At 34.2% G+C, this 23,750-nt stretch overlaps 2 protein-coding genes across 53 annotated transcripts in view; one reads left to right on the top strand and one right to left on the bottom strand.

Moving 5' to 3' along the window:
• Nucleotides 1-21,781, bottom strand: part of LOC147843211 (uncharacterized) — a 501,869-nt gene extending 480,088 nt beyond the window's left edge. Inside the window, exon 1 of the mRNA XM_087261917.1 lies at nt 19,351-21,781. The gene's annotated coding sequence lies outside the window, so the exon portion shown is untranslated. The remainder of the gene's footprint in view (nt 1-19,350) is intronic.
• The window catches only part of ank2b (ankyrin 2b, neuronal), a 243,298-nt gene that overhangs the window by 175,458 nt on the left and 44,090 nt on the right, over nt 1-23,750 (top strand). For 11 of the 52 annotated variants that reach the window (XM_087259221.1, XM_087259219.1, XM_087259217.1 and 8 more), the window contains 15 exon segments: nt 431-529; nt 993-1,091; nt 1,667-1,864; nt 3,071-3,169; nt 3,249-3,347; nt 3,507-3,605; nt 4,846-4,944; nt 5,043-5,115; nt 8,527-8,668; nt 10,915-10,999; nt 12,430-12,521; nt 16,062-16,286; nt 20,571-20,725; nt 22,074-22,285; nt 22,894-23,101. In XM_087259221.1, the coding sequence (XP_087115347.1) occupies nt 431-529; nt 993-1,091; nt 1,667-1,864; nt 3,071-3,169; nt 3,249-3,347; nt 3,507-3,605; nt 4,846-4,944; nt 5,043-5,115; nt 8,527-8,668; nt 10,915-10,999; nt 12,430-12,521; nt 16,062-16,286; nt 20,571-20,725; nt 22,074-22,285; nt 22,894-23,101 (1,984 nt within the window). 52 annotated transcript variants of the gene reach the window in all.

Raw genomic sequence — 23,750 nt, 5'->3', positions numbered from 1 at the left:
AGTAGAATAAATACTTGATCGGAACTTGGAAAAAAATTTTGGACCAAAATAATTTTTTTATAGTTAATTTTTTTGTTAAATTTGCAGATTAATCAATTGCTTTATTACTTTATTACTTAATTGCTTTATATATATAAATATATATATATATATATATATATATATATATATATATATATATATATATATATATATATATATATATATATATATATATATATATATATATATATATATATATTCAGAACGTAGTTAGGAGCCATCAATAACGTCATTTAATCAAAAATGTTCTGTTATGATTTAAAACCACTTCAAATATATATATTTTCCATTTTGAATAATGTCAGCATTGCATATCTGTAATATATACAATGCAATCTACATTTAGAATGATCTGATTCATCTGTATCCTCCTTTTAAATATCCACAGAAAGGGTTCACACCTTTACATGTGGCCTCAAAGTATGGAAGCCTGGATGTGGCAAAGCTTCTTTTGCAGCGACGGGCACCTCCTGACTCTGCTGGGAAGGTAATGCACCAGAAAATGTTACTGATTTATTTTAAATTAAGACATAGTAGCTTTAACAGGGCATTTTTGACAAATATGTACACAACTATTTGGTTTAAGTCTAATTCATTGAGTCTTTTGGGATGTTGTTTAAAAGAATTGCCTTGAGGCTATGTTGACTGCAAGAGTACTGGTAAGCATCGGTTCACTTACTAATAACATTTTGTTAAGAAAAGGAAACGACTTTGTTTTCTTCCTTTTTTCTTTAATAAGGAGCCAGGTTTTGTTTGTTGTCGAGCTTGCACTCTAATTTAGATGATAATCTCACCTTCGTTTTTAACACTCACATTAACACACAAATAACAATCCCTGTTAACACTGCTATTGCATTAAATATTCCATATGTGTGCTTAGGTTTGATTTAATGCTTTTGCAATGCTAACAGTTCCCCTTAATCATGTTGCACTGACCCTCATCCCAGCAGAACGGTCTCACTCCTCTACATGTCGCTGCACACTATGATAACCAGAAGGTGGCACTCCTGCTCTTGGACAAAGGGGCATCTCCTCATGCCACCGCTAAGGTGAGATGTCTTCTCTCTCTCTCTCTCTCTCTCTCTCTCTCTCTCTCTCTCTCTCTCTCTCTCTCTCTCAAATTTTCAGCATAGGCTCATTCTAAAAGTGCAGCCCTATATACAATTCTGGAGATCGTGAATTATGTAGCCAGAAGTAGGCATGGCAACATTTCATTTTTTTAAATGGAAGCTACAGGGCTTTTTGACACTGTTCCTTTTTCTGGTCAATCTGTGTTTTTTAAAATACTATTGGTTGGGTTTAGGGAAGTGTGAGGGTGGGTCAGTCAGTCATTCAGTTAGTCAAACAGCCTCTGGTGAAGTTGCAAAAACATAAACTGCATATGGGACATCCTGGGACCTATTTCACGGTTTTCAGAAATGTAATGTAATGTAATTTAATGTATATTTATATAGCGCATTTATTGTGTATGGCCATACACCCAAAGCGCTTCACAATCATGAGGGGGGTCTCTGTATGTATATGAATATAGAGGTACATTTTCAGAATAAGCCTGGGTTGCAAATTTTTGTGTTTTGTGTTTTTGTGCCTAACCATCCTTTTTGTTCTTTCTTTCTTTACCTAGAATGGATACACTCCCCTTCATATAGCAGCAAAAAAGAATCAAATGGAAATTGCCACCACACTCCTACAATATGGAGCTGAGACCAACATCCAGACCAAACAGGGGGTGATGCCGATCCATCTGGCGTCCCAGGAGGGACATAGTGAAATGGCGGCTTTGCTTCTGCAGAGAGGAGCCCAAGTCAATGTAACCACTAAGGTAAATGACTAAAATCAATATCACTACATCTGTTATATTTAAAGGCAATTTCTGAGGCAGAATTATAAAAAATATATAACTGAAAATGCTGTTAGTGTGAAAGTACAAAGCCGTTAAAGCAAATGGGCATGGCAATTTCTGCTGATTAGGATGATTTACTTATAATATGCTAATTAAAAGTACACAGACACAGATGCTCATTTACAAAATGACCAATGCAGTCTACCAAGAGCAGAACAAATTACTTTATGTGACTTCGTAATATATGTATTTGGATGTCTTCTTCTGGTGTTTTAATTAAACCATTAAAAGTAGGGGAAATCTCTATTCTACCACATCCGATTATGAAAAGGACAGTTACTAAATAATTTCAATTGCACATGACCAAAATAACCCTTAAAATAAAAATAGTCAAGATGAACTGCAGCTGTGCTGTTTAGAGACATGTGCTTTTGTTAATTGCAACACAAGATCATTGTGAAAACGTACCCATGTACACATTTCTGGAGAGCATAAATTATGCAGCTAGAGCTATGTATGGCTGCATTTTGTCTTTAAAATGGCTTCTGCTTCTTTTTGGGCTACCAGCTGATTGCTTACCTCTGAGTGGGTGGTTTTTCTACTATTACCAGATTGGCCAGGAGCTCACCATGTATGTTGGCGGACTTGAGACGCAGAGCACGGTTTATCGCGATGACGGGGTTCAAGTCTGGCGAAGAATGATTCCAGAAAGGATGTAAAACAAAAACAAAACTCAAAAAATAAAATAAGTAAATAACAGGGTGAGAACATAGTAAGATCTAAAACCTGGTAAAAATGAGGCGGCCGCAAGGGCTTTTCTTTTTTTGGATTACGTTTGAAAACCCTGTTGGTTGGGTTTATGGAAGGGGGTGATTAAGTCAATCTGTGCTTTCGAAAACACTATTGGTTGGCTTTAGGATAGGGGGTGGGTCAGTAAGTCAGTCGACAGCGGTCTCTGGGGGATTTACGTGAGAACAGCAGGCACTAATGGCACTTGCGAAAGGAATTTGAGTTCTGAAAAAGTGTACACAGCACCCTCTGGTGGAATCTCGAAAATCAAAACTGCAAAAAAAAAAAAAACAACAACTCCTGGAAAGTATTTAGCACTTACCAGAAATGTGTATATGGGTATATATGAAAAAATGATTCTGGGTTGGTTAATTTATGTAATTCATGTTTTCTTAGAGTGGACTTACATCCCTTCACCTTGCTGCCCAAGAAGATAAAGTAGGTGTTGGTGAGATCTTAGTTAAGCAAGGTGCCAACTTAGACCAACAAACCAAAGTAAGCAGACTTTATCATACACCAAAACATTTTTTGTTAATCAATTTTACTGACCATGGCCCTATAATATTCTTTCCAGTTGGGATACACACCTCTTATTGTGGCCTGTCACTATGGAAATGCTAAGATGGTTAATTTTCTGTTGAAGAGTGGGGCAAGTGTCAACGATAAAACAAAGGTATTTCTCAGTGTGTCCATTATTTGTATTATTATGTATACAACTTTACATAAACACTTCAATATAATCCTAAGTTTTATATACAAAAGTAATAATTACACAAAAGGTAGAAACATGTTATATGCACTTTGGAAAATATAATATTTTTGTCTTTGTCAGAATGGTTATACACCTTTGCACCAGGCTGCACAACAAGGCAACACACACATCATTAATGTCTTACTCCAGTATGGGGCCAAACCCAATGCCATCACTGTGGTGAGTAAATATAAACACACACACACACACAGCAATTTATATTCTTGCAGATGCTTTATTAAAATCTACAAAACATCAACATTGTTTTAAATACAAATTCACCTGAAAAATAAATAGGTAACACTTTACAATAAGAGTGTATTAGTAATGATAGTTACCGTTTGTAAAATATGAATTAACAGTGAATAAAACATATTTTAATCATTGTTTGATCTTTGTTATTGTTAACTAAACCTTTATTGATGTGTTATTTAATAGATTAGTCAACATTAATTAGTGGTATAACAACTACTATTATATTACTAATAATACATAATCTTTGTTCATGTTAACTTATTCTAATCACCTTTACATTTTTTGGTCCCACTTTATATTAAGTGTCCTTAACTACTATGTACTCACATCAAAAAAATAAATACATTGTACTTACTGTGTTTATGATGTATTTGAGAACACTTGTGGTGCTTTTGAGTTGGGATATAGGTTAGGTTATGGACAGGTTTGGTGGTATGGGTAGGTTTAAGGGTGGGTTAAGGTGTAAGGGATGGTCAACAGTGTATTTACAAATGTAAGTACAAAAGTTAATTGCAGATGTAATTACATACTTGAATTAAATCAAGCATATTTACACAGTAAAAACATGTATTTACACAATAAGTACATTGTAACAAACTATTAATTCCTGTGTAAGTACATATTAGTTAAGGCCACTTAATATAAAGTGGGACCCATTTTTTACATTGATTCTTTAAATTAGTTAATGTTTACTCACACTTAAACTAATGCATTTGTTCAAGGATTAGATAGCATGACATAACAGTGAACAACACATATTTAGCAAAAATAAATTTAATATATAAATTAAACATATTAATGAATGAATGAATGAATGAATGAATGAATGAATGAAATAATTAACACGTTAGTTAGCTTGATTAGTTAAATAGTTAATGTGAAAAATAATGAACAAACACACACACATTGGTAATGCTGAAGTAGTGTACACTACAGTAAGGTTCATAATTCCATAGTGCTTTGTTAATGGTAAAACCTGTTAGTAAAGAGTTAACAAGTAGGAATGTTGTGTGCTGTGTGGAGCATACTCAAAACTGCACAGAGTAGCATGGCGTGTTAATAAAAAGGTATCTGGTGCATGCGGATAGGAAAAGAGTGTGTCACCTACAGTTCCAAAGAAAACAAAAAGCATTAAATATGTCAATGCCATGTTTGCTTTGTGTAGAATGGAAACACTGCTCTTGCCATTGCACGTCGCCTTGGATACATTTCTGTGGTAGACACACTAAGAGTGGTCACAGAAGAAATTGTCACAACAACAACAGTAAGTTAAACTTGGAAGATGATTTTTAAGATGCCTTAACATGGATACAATGCGTGTGTTTTTTACTGTATTAATTAAATTAATTTACTTGCATATAGACAGTGACAGAGAAACACAAACTAAATGTGCCAGAAACCATGACAGAAGTTCTTGATGTGTCTGATGAAGAGGGTAAGTGTGAAACAATAAATTAATTGCCCTATTGTTGACTTAAATTTTACTATTTTTTCTATCTATCCATCCATCCATCCATCCATCCATCCATCCATCCATCCCTGTCTGTCTGTCTGTCTGTGACAGTCCTTATAAAATCAGTCAGAATGACATTGGCAAGATTTTGATCAGTTTTCTCTTGTAATGCGGCACATATTCTGTGTGTTCTGGTATAACTGCAAATGTGGGTGTCTGATGTGTGTTAACATGGGATTTCCTGCAGTTCGGATGCTGGTAGATGATGGTGCGATGTCAGATGACTCTATTGATTTTGAAGGTATAGATGGACAGAGCATGGACTGATGTGGTTTAATAACTGCTTAAAGTTGATTTTAACAAACTTAAGATGCATGGTCTTATGGAATTGGTTACACTTGGTGTACATGTAGGCTACTAAATGGTTTACAATCCTTTGCAGGGCTTGATTTTTTAACACAATGATATGTACTAAAACCTTTGTTTTGATTTTGTTTATTAGAACTGCATTGTACCCAAAATAATTAGGTTATGTGTTCAACAAAGTATTTTTTTACGCTCCAGAAATGCAAGTGATGTTCTAAAAAAGGCTCACTTGCAACCGCTTCTACTGTCAAGGCATGTTAAAAACAATGAGTGCTCAAAGGTGAGTGTAAAACACATGCACGTGACGTGGTTACACAGTTTTAAAATTGTGACACTTCTATTTAAGCTTTTTACTCAATGGCTTAAACAAAAAAAAGTTACAATAATAATAGAAAAAATATATATATTTACAATAATCTCTTTAAACAAAAACAATGTGCAAAGATAAAAATTAACAAAACAATCCTTAAGTCTTAACATCTAAACTAGGCGGTAAAAATGAATAATGAAAATGAAACCCGATATCTTCAGTGCACACGACACCCAATCTAAACTAATTAAACTACTAAACTCAAAGTTACACTGGTGGCAAAACACTCAAGTTAATCTAACAAAAACAAGCTAAACTAAAACAAGCCTAACAAGAATATCATAAAGCTCAGTTTAGAATCACACAACAACCATCAAAGCAGTAACTTAAAGCCAACAAAGACTAACAAGTAAACTCTAATTATCGCAGTAAAACTGAGAAAATAAATAACCAAATATGCCTAAGCATGCCAAAAACACAAAAGCGTTGAGCACAAAGATATGCCGAGGCAGAGCGCACACCACACACTGATCTGTTGGAGCTTTAAACTCCTAAGTCCCAAGCTGTTTTTTACATGCATTTTTTATTTTTCTGTTCTATTTGGGATTTTCAGAACCTAATTAGATTAAGTATCATCTTTTGATATTATGTACTGTTAGAGAAAAATGATGTCCATATGTGGACTCGTGGTCCGGATTTCCATAAAACATAATAAAGCACCTTTGTGTAATAGAATGAAAACGTCTTTATTTCTACCTTGAACACAGCAGTTTTTTTTCCCTCACTGTTTTTTTGTTTTTTTATGCATTAACAACACATACACACATCATTTTGAACATGTTTTGACTATCAGTAAAAACTATTTTTTTTGCCCATTTTGGACAGTAAAATACTATTTGGGACATTTCATATGCTGCAAAACAGTTGCAGGATGACACTGTATGTCTGTAACAAAATATAGAACATTAAAGATTAGAGCCAAAATGTGTTGTCCACGTTTGTGGCCACTAACCCCACAAGGTTAAATCCTGGTGGCTCGTCTGGGGATTGGTGGAACTGGCAATTTCATAACGACTGTTAACTGAACCAAAAAGAAAGAGTGAAGTAAGAAGCAAAGAGAGAAGCGTAAGAAAAATAAATACACAAAATTAACATGGAACATAACAAACAGAAAAACATGCTTCCGTATAGCACCCTAACGCAATATGCAAATGTGTTAGGATTTTAATTATATAAAAAAAAATTAAATGGTTGGTCACATTTTATTTTGATGGTCCATTTGTTGAATTTAACTTACATTGCATCTACCTGTCAGCTAATTCTCATTAGATTATAAGTAGACTGTTAGGTTGGGGTTTGGGTTGGGGTTAGTGTAAGTTGACAAGTACTTGCAAAGTTTCTTACAGTCAGTTAAATGTCTGTTAAAGGAGCAGTGTCAACAGATTTTAAGCAGACAGTCCACTAATACTCAAATGGACCATTAAATAAAGTGTTACCAAGTAATAAATAAAGTGTTTCTGTCAAGTAATTATATTGTTCTTTTTTAATAAAGAAGTAGATTTTGGCACATTTTTTTACTTATATCTATCTATATAGTGAACATTTGAAGTGGATTAAAAAAGATCTGAAGACAAAAGTTTGGGTTACCTTCCTCTCATTTTTTTTTTTTTGTTATTTACAAATACGGAATTATGTTAAAAAGAATACTTCCAATTTCGAAATGTTCAAAGCACCTGATTATCTTTATTCATGTATGACATTGGAGCCTAACTTGAAGGGTCTTTTCTCTAGATATGTTGAATATTTTAATGAGACCATCCCTCCAACAAAAAATTTCAAGATGTCTTGGGAAAGGGACCTGGGATTAGAGATTTCAGAAGATAACTGGACTAATGCTCTTCAAGTTATCAGGTCCTGTTCCATTAACTCTAACCTCCAGCTGATCCAATATAAGGAAGTCCATATACTACACTATTCCCGCAATAAATTGCACTCTATATACCCCTCTGTATCGTCTCTGTATATTAAAATCAAGACCAATGAAGGTTAAAAAAAAGATCTGAAGACAAGACAAGAATGGGTGTTGTTCAATAATTTTAGGGCAACACTGATGAAACACTGATTTGTAAAGTGGCAAGCACAACTGACATCACAGATAATAGAGATTAAATAAAAAAATAATAATAATAAAATAATATTTATTGCCACTTTGCACAACTATTTGGGACCTATGTGCTTCATATTTAAGTTATTGTTAATTTTCTCATCATATTATGCACTTTTTGTGTTGTTTTCCCATTCCAAAGGCAGCCAATATGCATCTGAAAGCCAAACTCCACTGTCAGTCTACAGTATGTCCTCAGTTCATTGGTATACAGTACTGGCTAGAGACACTGCACCTGCTGGCCAGACTCCACAGCAGCTTCATTTAGCTTAACCTTGATTTAAATGCTGTAGAACTGCCGCAGTCTAGATTGCTGTGCTACAAAAAGCATAGAGGCTTTGCTGATATATGCAATCTGTATGAAGAATGAAGAATTTATCAAATAAAGGTTGTGTGTGTGTGTTTATATGCGTGTTTATATGCATGCATATGTAATCAGTTTTTTTCAAGGTTTCAATCAAGGTCTCTCATGTTACTTGATCATAAACAAATGTGTAAATGTGCAGAGTTTATGGAATCCCATTAATGACATTCTCTGCCTGTCTGTCACCAGGTGATGACACTATGACAGGTGATGGTGGTGAATATTTGAGAGCAGAGGATTTAAGAGAATTAGGAGATGATTCACTACCTGGCCAGTACCTGGATGGCATGAACTACCTGCGGTTCAGTTTAGAAGGAGGCAGATCAGACAGGTATTTATTATTGATGAAATACCGATTATTGTTATTATTATATATTTATTTATTTTTTAAATGTTTCTTCTCAGATTATTGTCATTTGTCAAGCATAAAAAGGGCAAATTGTCAATAAGAACTGCATGAATATTCATTGAAAGACTACAATGTCATTTCAAACACAAAATGATTCACCTGTGGGGTTGATTAAAAATAATGGTAAATTTATGCATTTTATTTTCAAATGGCTCATTAAAAACTTCTATTTTCATCATAAATTGCAAATAAAACAATATGTATTAAGTGTATCATGTGTTCAGTCTATATGCAATGAGTATTTGACAACCAAAACAACAATGGCAGACTACAAGAGAGAGTGTGTGTGTGTGTGCAGGTGCATAGTGTTTCTTTATTAAGTGAAATCACACACTACTCTACTGGTGTTTTAGCTGTTCCTGTCAGTGGGCAACGTTTAATGCATTTATGTAATTTCTATTTATTAAATAAATATAATTTTATTAAATTTAAATAAATAGGAGACCTCTAAATTATTGAGGAGCCCGGAGTCTCATCTCATGTTAAAAAGAAAACACAACAACAAAGACGATTGTTCAATCATTCATTCATTGTCTTTTTGGCTTAGTCCCTTTATTAATCTTGGCTCACCACAGCAGAATGAACCGCCAACTTATCCAGCATATGTTCTATGCAGTGGATGCCCTTCCAGCTGCAACCCATCTCTGGGGAACATCCATACACACTCATTCACACTCATACACTACAGACAATTTAGCCTACTCAATTCACCTTTACTGCATGTCTTTGGACTGTGGGGGAAACTGGAGCACCCAGAGGAAACCCACATGAACGCAGGGAGAACATGCAAACTCCACACAAAAACGCCAACTGACCCAGCCGAGGTTCAAACTTGGATGATTGTCCAAAGAAATAATGTAAAGTCAAATTTATTTGACATTTAATTTTAAAGGAAACATAAAAATCATGCGAAGGTAAAGCCAAATAACAACAACAACAAAAAAAAAAACTCAACAACTAACTAAGTTTTAAACCCCCTTAACTGTCGCTGAGCAATTACAGTACAGCACAATTTTTTTTTCTTTTTACAAATAAACAAAACAAGCCGGGAGAGGAGATTCTCTGAACTATCTTCCAGTCGGGTTTAAAAGGACTTCACAAACACATGAGCAAGCTCCCACATGTCAACACCTGATTCACCGCACCTGTGCACTGATAATGAATTGCTTGTATAGACAGCAGGTAGCGATGGAGAAAAGAAAACCACAACAAACAGAGGCAAATACTTAACACAAAGAAAAACTCACTACTTCTAACAAATTATGCTTTTTGCATTATTATTTTAATAAATAAAGGAAATAGATAACATGGCGGTTCAATTATTTTGAACATATTTTGTCCAAATGAAGTTCTTAGGGTTTGATAAGAACCAATTCATTATCCACAAAAGTAAAGGAGTAAAGTAAAGAGGCTGATTGAAGAAAGCTTGTTCTTTTAGCGTTTAGTATTTCCACTTACAATGTCTGTCATGTAAATGCACCATGGAGCGTCACAACTGACTCTTAAAGGGAATGTGAGATGAGACTCTGATTGGTTTAATTATGCTCAAACACACTCATAACTCATTAAGAGAATAAGCACAATCCTGTTACAGTTACACACACACACACACACACACACACACACACACACACACACACACACACACACACACATATATATATATATATATATATATATATATATATATATATATATATATATATATATATATATATATATATATATATTAAACTGAAGCATTTACCGTTTTTTGGAGCCATTACTAAATTGTATGTTGCTTTGTTTTGTCATCTATGTGGAATCAAGAGAGAAAATTAATGTCTGTTAAATCGAAATGTAGTTTTTCTGGAATTATGTGTATATATTGTTACTAAAAAACTTGCTGGATCACTTAAAGTTCCAATGTTTGACTCAAAATTTATACATTTCAATAAATATGTTTAATTGCACCACACTTTCTCCTTTCTTCTAATGCTGACATAGTCGCCTACAGAGGTATGTGAGAAATGCTGTACTTTGTACGTATGTATGGATTTTGTTCTTATACATTGTTCTGTAGTTGAACTCTATCTGCTTTATGTATGGATAGATGGATGGATGGATGATGAAAAAGAGTCACGAGTGCCTGTTGACTGATGTTGTGTTTACTGTATGCTTTCCCTCAGTTTGGACAGATCCTACACTCCCACCCACCAGAGTTACTACTCAAAACATTATGGAATGATGGAGGATGTGATTTATAGTAATCAGGTGATACTGAATGTTTTTCAAACATGTTTTTTTTTTAAATGAGTATTGTATCATTCATATTGTTTCATCTTACAGTATATGTGTTATTTAATGAAAGTGGGTTCTCTTTGTTAAAAAAATGAAACTGAATGAAAAAATGAATTAGATTTTATTTTAATTGCTTTATAATCCCAAGTAGACCAGTTCTCCAAAATGGAAATGTATATCAAAATGAAATGCAATGTAAACTCTTAAAACATACATACTGGCAATAATACACCCAGTGCAATAATGTTAAACACGTTGCCTTGATTTATAGCTATTTTCTGACCAGTGCAACCCTAATTTTTACGTTTTGCACCATGTTGTTTAAATTGCAAATCCATTTACGTCACTTTGTAGACTCATGGGTGATCTGGTTTACAAAGAAGGTGTGTTAATGTGCATTATTGGCACGTTACTATTTTGAAGAACTGAAATACACTGCACCATTGACTAACTGAAAGCAGGTCTAAAGACCAGCGCACAATGTATGAATTATGCGCCTGTGCATGCTTAATGTACACAGGATGTACAGCAATACACAAATATATTTACATATGAAAAAAAAATTGTATGAAAAGGATTAATGTCTCAAAATTATTATTTTCTACTTAAATGTAAAAACCACTGCCTCCATACCTTCTTCATGTCTATAGGGCTTTTTTAGTTTATTCATGACATTTTGCACTTGTATATAATTATTATTATTAGCATTTTAATTATTATATTCATATTTATATTTGTTTTAATAAAAACAAGTTTAGATTTGTCCACATGTCAGGATTTAGAGATGTATACATCAACATATGAAGCATAAGAATAGGACTTGTGTTTGGATTTAACAAGATATAATAAGTTTTGAAACAAATCTATGCACTTAAGTATGCAGAGTGCAAACAAAACCGTTTTATTATCATTTTATTAGAGTGACACAATTGACTCTTAAGTTGAATGTAAGATGAGACTGATTGGTTTAATTGTGCTCAAAACACATCCATAACTCATTAAGAGAATAATCACACTCCTGTTAGACTTGTGCTGGGGCACAGAGTATATTTAATTGTCCTTAAATTAACAGTAGTGAATATGGATATGCCCTTAATGCTTTTGTGCCATGCGCTTTAGACTTTGTGCCTAGATCATTAAATTAGAGCCCTGAAAGTCAAATTAAGTTAATCATATTACAACTTGAAACAAATAACTCTATATTTGTTTCTGAAATATCAAACATTGACTACATTTTCATGATAGCAGTCCCTTAAAATATTGAATTTAAACAGTATTGTTCCATCAATCTTTTAATAATGATTTTTCTTAGATGTCTGCAGAATCTGACTTCTTGAATTCTGGATTGAATTTATACTGTATTATACTAATATATCTAACAGAAATGGCTTTTTTCATTCCAGGTGTCTTCTCTTGGAAGAGAAAGTGAAAAGGACTCATGGGAAACTGAAAACTTGGACAACATAGCACTTTCCTCAAGTCCTGCTCATTCTGGGTATGGAAAATATATCTTGATCACACATACAGTACTTTTAATGACACTTACTGTAAAAATACTGAAGCTCTTTGTAAACACAGTTAAAATCTGACTTAGTTTACATCTCTGTGCATGTTACTGAACTTTTGAAAAATCCATTGCAATTCATTAATGTGTAATACAATACAGTTTTTGCATGAATCTTTAACAACCTGATTCCTATGATGGCCTTGAAAAAGCAGTGAACTGTCCCTTCTCACTTACTGTCTTTCAAACTTGATTCTCTCTTTCTGACTTTTCTCTCTGATGGATTTTGGTCTTCAGCCATTGTTCTCCATGTCATGATCATGACAATAGCAGGTGACTGCAGTGGGTCTCTGGACCTCAGTGTCTTCCACACAGGAACCACTTAGTTTGGTGTCTTCTTGCTATGCCTCTTGGAATTCTGCAATTCATTAAAAAATTATTGATGTATATAGTATCTACAGCAGCCCTGTTACTTTAACATACTAGGCTTTTAGATTTAACTGTAGAATCGTATAACATCGTCTTTGTAACTCAAAGATGCCAAAAGGCACTGCAAGTTTGAATGTTATTCATCATTTTACAAACTCATCTTAAAGACTAATCATTTGTTGTGTGTTTCTCATTTGTTTATAATATGTTCTTTAATCATTGTACAGTAACTCATTTTCTAACACATCCAGTATGTTTATTCATAGTTTATTATTACTTAAATAATACATAATTTATGAGTTTTAATTTGAATTATTAGTAGTTATTTTTGCCATATTACATTACTGTTATGGTTGGGTTTAGAGTTGGGGTAGGGGTAGATAATAAAATTAATAAGGTAGATTAATAAGGGTAAATTAATAAAATACAATTAATGGGAAATTTTATAAATAATATAAATAATTCTCATTAACTTCCAGCTGCACCCGTATGTGATCAATAGCTGATTAACCATGTGGATGGATGAAAACTGACCCTACTGACAACCACTGATAATGCGCATTCAATCGAGTGATAACATTCCAATCGACTGTAAAATCAGAAAAAAAGGATATATTAAAAAACATATAATTATTATTATTATTATTATTATTATTATTATTATTATTATTATTATTATTATTATTATTATTATTATTATTATTATTATTATTATTATTATAGTAGTAGTAGTTGTAGTAGCACTTACATGAGACCAGACAATATATATATATATATATATATATATATATATATATATATATATATATATATATATATATATATATATATATATATATATATATATAAATAAACATTTAAAATATTATTATATAACAATACCAAGATTCTATATTTATAATCCTGACCAGCATTTTTGGAAGGGAAACTGTGCAATGAGGGTTGTTATCATAAGATAAAATTATAATAAGTATGTAACAATGAACTAGCACAAGAAACAGATACATCAGATATTTTCATCTGTAAAAAAAATACAATATGCATTAACATTACACATTAACATCTTTTGTTTGTCTGCATGTTGTGTCTCGAGAATTGTATTGTCATAAGTCATATTTCCAGACAGTTTGTGCAGGTGCTGTGTGTGTGTTTGCATGAAGATCAAACAGTGATATTTATGTACATCATATATGTAATATATTGTATATATTATATATGTACATCATGTATATGTATTGTTTACTTACCGTACGTTTGCATAGACAAAAAACAAAAGGTACAATATTCACATACTGATAGCATCTAAACTATAAAATGTTTACATTGAAACCGTTTTTAGATGTACTTCATGAATTCTAATGTTTTAATTAATTGGTAAAAAATTTTTGTATTTTTGATCATGGAGCTTACTGTATATTTACAATTGCATTCATTTAATGAAGTTGGCTTATTTACTTTTATTTACTCGATTTAAAAGAGTTTTGGGTTCAAAAGAGTGCACTTTTTAAGATTTTTGCCATTTTCATATAGAGTTGATCAGGTTGTTGATTGTGGCCTGTGGAAAGTTGGCCCACTCCTCTTTAATGGCAATGCAAAGTTGCTGGATAATGGCAGAAAATGGAGCATGCTGTCATACAGTATATGGAAATCCAGAGCATCCCAATCATGGTCAATGGGTGAAACGTTTGAGTTCTGGGTTACACGTGGCCTGCAGTTCTGAGGCCTGTTGAATGGAGTAGGCTTATGGTCAGTGTTCGAATGATACTTTTCAACTTTTTCAACTGTCGCTTTGATCATGAGAGACCCTTGCCACAGTGATGTAAGCTAAGACACAGGACCTTGCCACTATCTTGCCACGATGATGTAAGCTAAGACACAGGATCTTGCCACTATCTTGTCACAATGATGTTGGCTAAGACACAGGATCACTGTCATTAAACAGCAATAAAGTCAACATTAAAAAAATGTATATAAATATCAAACAATCATTTATATAATTGTAACTAATATTACAAAGTATTTAGATTTACTTTCTTGTTAAAAAATGTGTTTTTTCATCAGATTATGGTAGAGTATGGAGTAAATCTAGGGCCATAAATACTTGCAAAATAAAAGAAAATAAAAGTTTTTTATCATTATTTGCAGTTATTATTTTTTTGGGCAAAATATATTTTTATTTCTTAACTTAATTTTCGCTTTGTGATTTTAGGAGATTTTTTTTTTTTTTTTTTTGCTCAATACTTTATTTTTTGTTTGCAAAACTTTCTTGGTAACACTTTATTTTGATGGTCCAATTGAGTATTAGTAGACTGTCTGCTTAATATTTGTTGATACTGTTCCTTCAACAGACATTTAACCGACTATATGAAACTTTGCAAGTACATGTCAACTCACACTAACCCTAACCCCAGCCTAACAGTCTACTTATAATCTAATGAGAAGTTGGCAAGTAGATGCCACGTAACTTAAATTGAAGAAACGCACCATCAAAATAAAGTGTGACCACTTTCTTTTATTTTGCAAGTATACAGCCCCTGATTGACTCCATAGTAGAGAAATGAACATTCAATTCACATGCAACGGCTCTGCAGTCAGCTTGCCAATTGCATGCTCCCTCAAAACTTACCACATCCAGCAACTTTGCCTGGGCATTGAAGAGGAGTGGACCAACATTCAACAAGCCAAAGTCTACAACCTTATAAACTCTATGCAATGAAGATGTGTTTGACTACAAACCACAACCCACCCCCCCCCCAACCCCACCCCCACCACCACCCACCCCCACCCTCAATGCGACATCACCCATTACAAAGTATTTGTGTTGTTAAAGATTAAGAAACATTATATTTTGGCAGCTGTAAATATTTAATACATGTAGTATATTCAGATTTTAGATGATGTCAATATGTTTATATTGTACGTTTCAGTGTCTTCACAAACATTCTTAAACATGTATTTTTGTTCAATGAGACCAGGCTAAAATATCATGATCAACTTTCAAAGTAGCTTGTGATTTCATGACATACTGTGGTTGTTTATTTATCACTCCTAACCTTTTTTTATTTTCATCTAAAGATATGATATATCTCTTTCTCACTGCAGTTTCTTAGTCAGCTTCATGGTGGATGCTCGAGGAGGTGCCATGCGAGGATGCCGCCACAATGGTCTGCGGCTGATCATTCCACCACGGAAGTGCAGCGCCCCTACTAGAGTCACCTGTAGACTGGTCAAAAGGCACCGACTGGCAACAATGCCTCCAATGGTAGAAGGTGACGGTCTAGCCAGCAGGCTGATTGAGGTCGGACCTTCTGGAGCTCAGTTCCTCGGGTAAGCAAGTACTTTATGAATTTATTTGATAGTTTAGAGAGTTGGACAGAATCTGGACACAAGATGAGTTATGTTTATTATTGCAGAGTCTCACCACTATTTAAAAGTGTAGTATGTAAGTATTGCAGTCTAAATTCTAAATATTGGAGATGTTTTTTTTAACCTAGACCCTCCTCCGATGACACAAACAGAAGTGAGCATGCCTTATGATAAAGCCGTACACTATATATACTGCTCAGCTAATGCTACTGTTTTAAATGTTTGCATTGTTCCCTAATTAAAAACTACTTCATGTGGATTTTTATAACTGCATCTCATCTTGAAGGATCTTACTGTCCTACGGAGATCGCATTTTCAGCTGTGCCAACATAAATTGAGGCACATTAGGGGTTCAGAATGGCAAAATATAATTGAATGAAATATAATAAATATAATAATAATAATAATAATAATAATAATAAAAAGCAGACATTCTGACACAAAATTGACTTTTTCAAAAGAAGTATAACTGACTTTAGTATCGGTTATCGGGGTGTTTCTTAAATATCGGCAAATACACTATGGCATTTGTTTGTGTCTAAAATGGTCAAACTGCACATACAGTATCTTTAAACTGAATCTGTTCATATTCTTAATAGATTTTTTGAATTAGTATAATATATTTTATTGGAGCTAGTTAATCATCAGTGTTTAAAGTAATCGGGTGCTCTGGGCTGTAGTGGAATACTAATTATCTATTAAATTTCTAGATTCATTTAATTATATTTAAATAATAAAATTATATTTAATGGTTGTTTAAATTAAGAATAATATAATTATAACATCATTTGTTGATCAGGATATTTGGTACTGCTAGAAGTACTTTCCCCCCTCCATGTCTTTAAAATATAAGAGTTTATTTTACCCTAGTATTTTCAAAGGAATTTCTGTGATAGCCTGTTGCTACTGACGGCGCTAGCGGTTACAACGGTCTTTCTCTTGTTTTATGCTTGAACAACTAAATGAATGTTTAAGTCTATTTAACTGAATGTATTGTAACTACATTACAACAACAGCGCTGTAAAACCACCTTGTGAAATTGAAAATAGTAACAATAAGCTTTCACCGGAAGTTGGCTTTAAAACTCTAGCTGTGCATAAAGCCCATTGTATTAAAGGTCTATAAATAATTCAAAGTGCTTTACATAAACAAGAATACAGGAAACAATAAAATAAAAATGATTAAAATAATTAAAAATGATTAAAACAGATGAAAGTCATCTTATAAAAGATTGAAAAAGAAAACAATAGACATAATAGAGGTTTAAATGCAAACAATTTGTATTGGTATGATATATTATTGTAATGAAAATAATGTGCAAAGAAGAGAAGTACCAGCACTTTTACTCAATTTCTAACACTGCTATGATGGAATAATGGGTATTTTTCTGTGCTCTTTTTTTTGCTGCCTTTATTACTCACCTCCTGTCAAAGTGATTAATGCTACTGCTGCTTTTCTCTATTTAACAAGGCTGTAACGCCTAATTGTTTTTTTTTGGCTTTAAGGCTTGCAAGGAAATTCATTGTGCCAGCAGCCGAACCCTTCCTATATTGCTCCATGATTGATTTAATACGTTCTTGCCTTACTACTTTCCAACTCTGTAATGAATGTGTAATGTTCTTTCATTATGCCTTTATGCCCTTATTTAACAAAATGTTTGAGGTGACAGGCATTTGTAGTCATGCCTGAAATTAGAGTGGATGTTATCAGGTGTGCTCATTCAATTCCATAATACACTACATTAGTGAGTATGCAACACATTTACAGCCAAGTCAGTGAAGAAAACCCATGCGCTGAGGTCAATTTAATATTCAATATAGTTTTTGACAGTGTGTGTGTGTGTGTGTGCATGTGAATAAACGAATCTTTCTGTGCATCATTGTGCTACAGATAATTCTGTGGTGCATTCCCCAAAAAACTATATAACTGAACTATTATAAATTGGGAAAAGAACAATGTAGTGTCCAGTGTTTCCCAAAACAGTTGCTTTGTTGCAGATCCATCGTTAGTTACAATGTAACACGTCCATAATGACACTCTGGTAGAGGTGATGAAGGTGGGCGGTGCGGAGAGGCAAGTTTTAGGCAGTGTTTGTTTTAATTTCAGTTGTTCGGTGTTGATGTTCAATAAAATATCATAGACAATAGTGTGTGTTTACTGCAATTATTTTAAAATCAAATAATGCACCCTTCATTCAAAAATTTCTCACTTGTAATATGTGAGCATTTTTACTGTACATAACTTCTCAGTGTACTTTGAGGGCAAAAACATAAAATAAGTAAATTAAACAATCGTTCATTTATCATAATCGAGCTAAAAAGTTGAATTAATCGATATTTAGATTTTGGGCCAAATTTTAATCTTATATATAAATAATATAAATCATTAATAGTTTTACAGTATGATATTTATTAAGAAATAAAAATAATCATACATATGAACAGTAATAATAATAATAATAATAATAATAACAACTATTATTATTATTATTATTATTATTATTATTATATTTTATGATTATTTAGTAGAATATTGTGTATTTATTTTTATTTATTTATTTTTTTAATTCTACTTTTACTATCTGACACGTTCAGACCACTGCAGAAATGTTCTAACCACTAGGCCCATGTCATATACAGTAGGCTACAGACACATTTCTTAATAAATTACCTACTATAAATAAAAAAACATTAAAGTATGCTATATATTTTTGTTTTCACAAGGTTTGGAGACGTAACTTAAATTCTGCTTTTAAATTATAAGTTACTTATAGCTTTGGTCATGAGCCATGGCTGCGATCAAAATGACATAAATAATTTCAAAGAGCACTGCAAAGAGAACGCAGTTGTCAATATTAAAATCGCTAAAACTAAACTGAAGAAATATTTTGAAAGCAAATATACACCTAATAGAGATGGCTTAAATGCTTTTTATTTTTAAATCATTTTAAGTTTAAATGTTGGAACATTCTAAATGAATAGAGCATAGGGGGGGGGGTAACTGGGAATAGAACACAGCAAGGAACTATGCTTCTAACCACAGCTGTAGAGGTGTAGTTGCAAGCATAAAAGTTTGCTATGCAGTTAGCGAATGTTCATTGGAACAATGGATTTGGGAAACTATGTTTGTAACAACGGAGCTTGCGACCTTAGTTAGCTAAAAATGGTTATCGGAAATGCACGCCTGAACTGGAAAAAAAAATGGCATGAGAAACCTGTCCCAAAATGTCCCAAGATACTTGCATCAGATTATCACAGATAATATCACAGATGATTTATTTATTTAACTTTTTTAATTAAAATCAAATAAATGAAATGCTCACCAAGTGCAGTACAACGAGGAATTAAAAAACTCCAAGTGTATTTCTCCACTTTCCACATTTTTTTGAGAGGTTTTTCTAAACAAACTGGAAAATATGCCACCTATGCTCTCTTTTCTCACTGCTGCTATTGGATGACAGTAAGCTCCACCTCCCAACTGCCCCGCCCCCTCTGAATGAGGGCGAGAGTTTGGTTAGCCGCATTCTGCAGCTGGGCCCACCAGGGACAAAATTTTTGGGGTAGGAGTGACACGCGAAACAATCAATGGATGCCAGTCCCACACCTCACTTTCTCCTTTCTCACTGTTGCCCTTTTAATTGTGTTGTGTTGGATGTATTCTGCATTCATTGTAAAGTGCCACTGGATAGGTGCACCCTAGCATCATTTTTGTTTTCCATTTTAGTCTTGATTACTCATGATTGTTTCCAAACTTGAAGCTAATCAAGAAAAAAGATAACTGTCACAACATTACAGGTTTGGGAAAATCATGACTTAGTTATAGAATTTGTAGTGATATGTCACAAGTGTGTTATTGTATTGTTATTAGCCCCTTTTTGTGCCTAGTTATTTGTGCTCATTTTATTTTATTTTCTATTTGTTTGCCATTTGCTGAGCTTGTAGTTGCAGCATGTATGTCTGTGGCTGTCTGCATTTTTTTGGTATGAACATAACATGAATATTAACATGTATTGCAACCAAGTCTGGTTGCTTTTGATTCACTTTTTTACAATTTTACTATTTTGTGTAATGTGTGACCATTAAGTCTCAATATAAGTTAATTTTTTTTATGATGTTTTCATAGCTGAATTTTTTTTTTTTGTATATGTTTGAACATAAACATAGAATTAAAACATAAGCAATCACACACACACACACACAGAAAGTTGTATGATTAACATTGCTTTAATTCCCTGTGTGGTGACAGGCCGGTGATTGTGGAGATCCCGCACTTTGCAGCTCTGAGAGGAAAAGAGAGGGAGCTGGTGATCTTACGTAGTGAAACCGGAGAGAGCTGGAAAGAGCATCACTGCGAGTACACAGAAGAAGAGCTCAACCAGGTCCTCAACGGCATGGATGAGAGTGAGCAAAAACATCTACAATGTCTATATACTGTATGAGCATATATAATTGAGGAGCAATGTACATTCAGCTTCTGATAAGCCTGTCTGGCTATATTATCCCACATATTACATAGCTACTTATACACTTACCGGCTACTCTATTTGGTACACCTGTCTAACTGCTCGTTAACGCAAATTTCTAATCAGCCAATCACATGGCAGCAACTCACTGCATTTAGGCATGTAGACATGGTCGAGACAATCTGCTGCAGTTCAAACCGAGCATTAGTATGAGGAAGAAAGGTGTAAAAGTGACTTTGAACGTGGAATAGATGTTGGTACCAGACAGGCTGTCTGAGTATTTTAGAAACTGTTGATCTACTGGGATTTTCATGCACAACCATCTCTAGGGTTTACAGAGATTGGTCAACAAAGAGAAATTATCTAGTGAGCAACAGTTCTGTGGGTGCAAACGCCTAGTTGATTCCAGAGGTCAGAGGAGAATGGCCAGACTGGTTCCAGCTCATCGAAAGGCTACAGTAACTCAATTAACCACTTGTTAAAACCAAGAGTTGCAGAAGAGCATCTCTGCAACACATTGAACCTTGAGGAGATGGGCTACAGCAGCAAAAGACCATACCAGGTGGCACTCCTGTCAGCTAATAAACAGGAAACTGAGGCTTTAATTTGCACAGGCTCACCAAAATTGGACAATAGAAAATTGGAAAAACGTCATAAAAGCGCAAATAATCTCAGACTGGTTTCTTGAACATGACAATGAGTTCACTGTACTAAAATGGCCTCCACAGTCACCAGAGCTCAATCCAAGAGAGCACTTTTGGGATATGTTGGTGGAAAGAGAAATGTGCTTCATAGATGTGCAGCCGACAAATCTGTAGCAACTGCATGATGCTATCATGTCAATAAGGACCAAAATCTCTGATGAATATTTCCAGTACTTTGTTGAATCTATGTCTCATAGGATTAAGGCAGTTCTGAAGGCAAAATGGGGTCCAACCCGGTACTAGTAAAGTGTACTCAATAAAGTGACCGGTGAATGTATTTGCTATAGAACTAAAAAAAAAAAAAAAAAAAAAAAAAAAGCTGTGATCAAAGTAACAATTTACTTGCTCTTTAATAAAATATAAAACTTCCAGAAAAAAAGGATGACATGTAAACATATTTGTGCATGTATCAATATCATGATTAAGATGAGTTTAAACAATGGTTATCTGGACATAACTTACCTTGGAACAGAATCAAGTATTCTAAAGAGCAGTGTAATAAATGTAAATGATAATCTAAGTCTAATAGCACAATTGATATTAAGGGTAGATTGCTGATTATTTGAAAATCTTACATTTTAGGGCTGGACCCACCAGAAGAGCTGGAGAAAAAGCGCATCTGCAGAATTATTACTCGAGACTTTCCACAGTATTTTGCTGTGGTGTCACGAATTAAGCAGGACAGTAATCTCATCGGTCCAGAAGGTGGGGTTCTGAGCAGCACGGTGGTTCCTGAAGTACAGGCTGTATTCCCAGAGGGAGCTCTCACGAAACGCATCCGTGTTGGCCTGCAGGTACAGTAGCATGGAGATTTAATGATAATAACGCCATAAAGCTTGTAGTTTGTCACTTCCACCTAATTGGATCAATGATCTGACATGCTCTGCCCCTTCTTCTCTTTTGCTTTTCATTTGATGCTCTTGAGCTCAAACACTTCCACTGTCAGAGCGGGGGGGAGGGGGGGAAGCTGTATTTTTTAAAAGGAGAGAAGCTACTATAACTCTTTCAAATAAAAATGCACATTTCAAAGCACTTCATGGGACCTTTATAATTTAGCTGATGTACTGTGACAGTTGTCCTGTCCAAAATTTGATCGTTTTTAAACATACCAAAATTAGAATATGACATTCTTTAAGTCAGGGGTCACCAATCTCGGTCCTAGAGTGCCGGTGTCCCTGCAGGGTTTAGCTCCAACTTCCCTCCACACACCTGTAAGGATGTTTCAAGTGTACCTAGCAAGACCTTGATTAGCTTGATAAGGTGTGTTTGATTAGGTTTGGAGCTAAAATCTGCTGGACACCGGCCCTCCAGGAACAAGTTTGGTGACCACTGGTTTAAGTGATTAATTTGATGTGTCTGTTAAGTCTCAGACTTGCAATGTTATCTTTGCTTTTTTTTCCAGACGCAGCCTATGAGTGTTGATGTGGTGAGGAATATGCTGGGTAATAAAGCCACATTCAGCCCTATAGTTACCCTGGAACCCCGGAGAAGGAAATTCCATAAACCCATAACCATGACCATCCCTGTCCCGAAGAGTTCTGCTGACCCGGCCCTTGGGAGCTTTGGAGGTGGAGAGACTCCTACATTACGTTTGCTATGCAGCATCACAGGTGAGAACGAACACAGCACTGAGTATTATGAATTTAAATAAAAACGTTTAATAATTTTGCTGAAAATGTTAAGGAAATGCACCCTCTGACTCGGATCTTAACTCAGCCTGCAAGCTTGTTTCAGCCAAACATAGAACTTTAATTCATTTAACTCACTTGATGACAAATTGTTACACTTTTTGTTTTTGAATGCTGTTACCCAATATTCTGATTACAACTAGGAGATACCAAGCTCAGTGTTTTGCTTTTGACCAATAGTCATGGAATATAGATTAGTCATAGATTATGCATTAAAGCCATACCTGCCAACACTTCTGTTTTTCCAGGGAGTCTCCCATATTTCAGACTTATCTTCCATTTTTGTTATTTCTCCCGGAAAACTGTCGTAATTTCACCCCCCAATTCCTTCTCGGCTTTTTGGTAAAGTCTGTATCCGATCACATCTGCCACTCAAAACCTGGTGCATAGTATAGTTACTTACCCGGTTCAGAGCTGTGTTATTCAGACACCTCACGTGTCCTGTATTTTCAGAGCCAAATGTGGTATAATAAAAACCAATCATATTGCAGCATTTCCTTTATTGAACTGCTGTTAGAGCTGTATGACAGTGAATCATTATTTATAGTTATTTATATATAGTAGATATGTG

The sequence above is a fragment of the Danio rerio genome, chromosome 7 (assembly GCF_052040795.2).
Source record: "Danio rerio strain M-AB ecotype USA chromosome 7, GRCz13ab, whole genome shotgun sequence".
NCBI classification, from domain to species: domain Eukaryota; kingdom Metazoa; phylum Chordata; class Actinopteri; order Cypriniformes; family Danionidae; genus Danio; species Danio rerio.
This window is presented reverse-complemented; position numbering and strand designations above follow the sequence as displayed.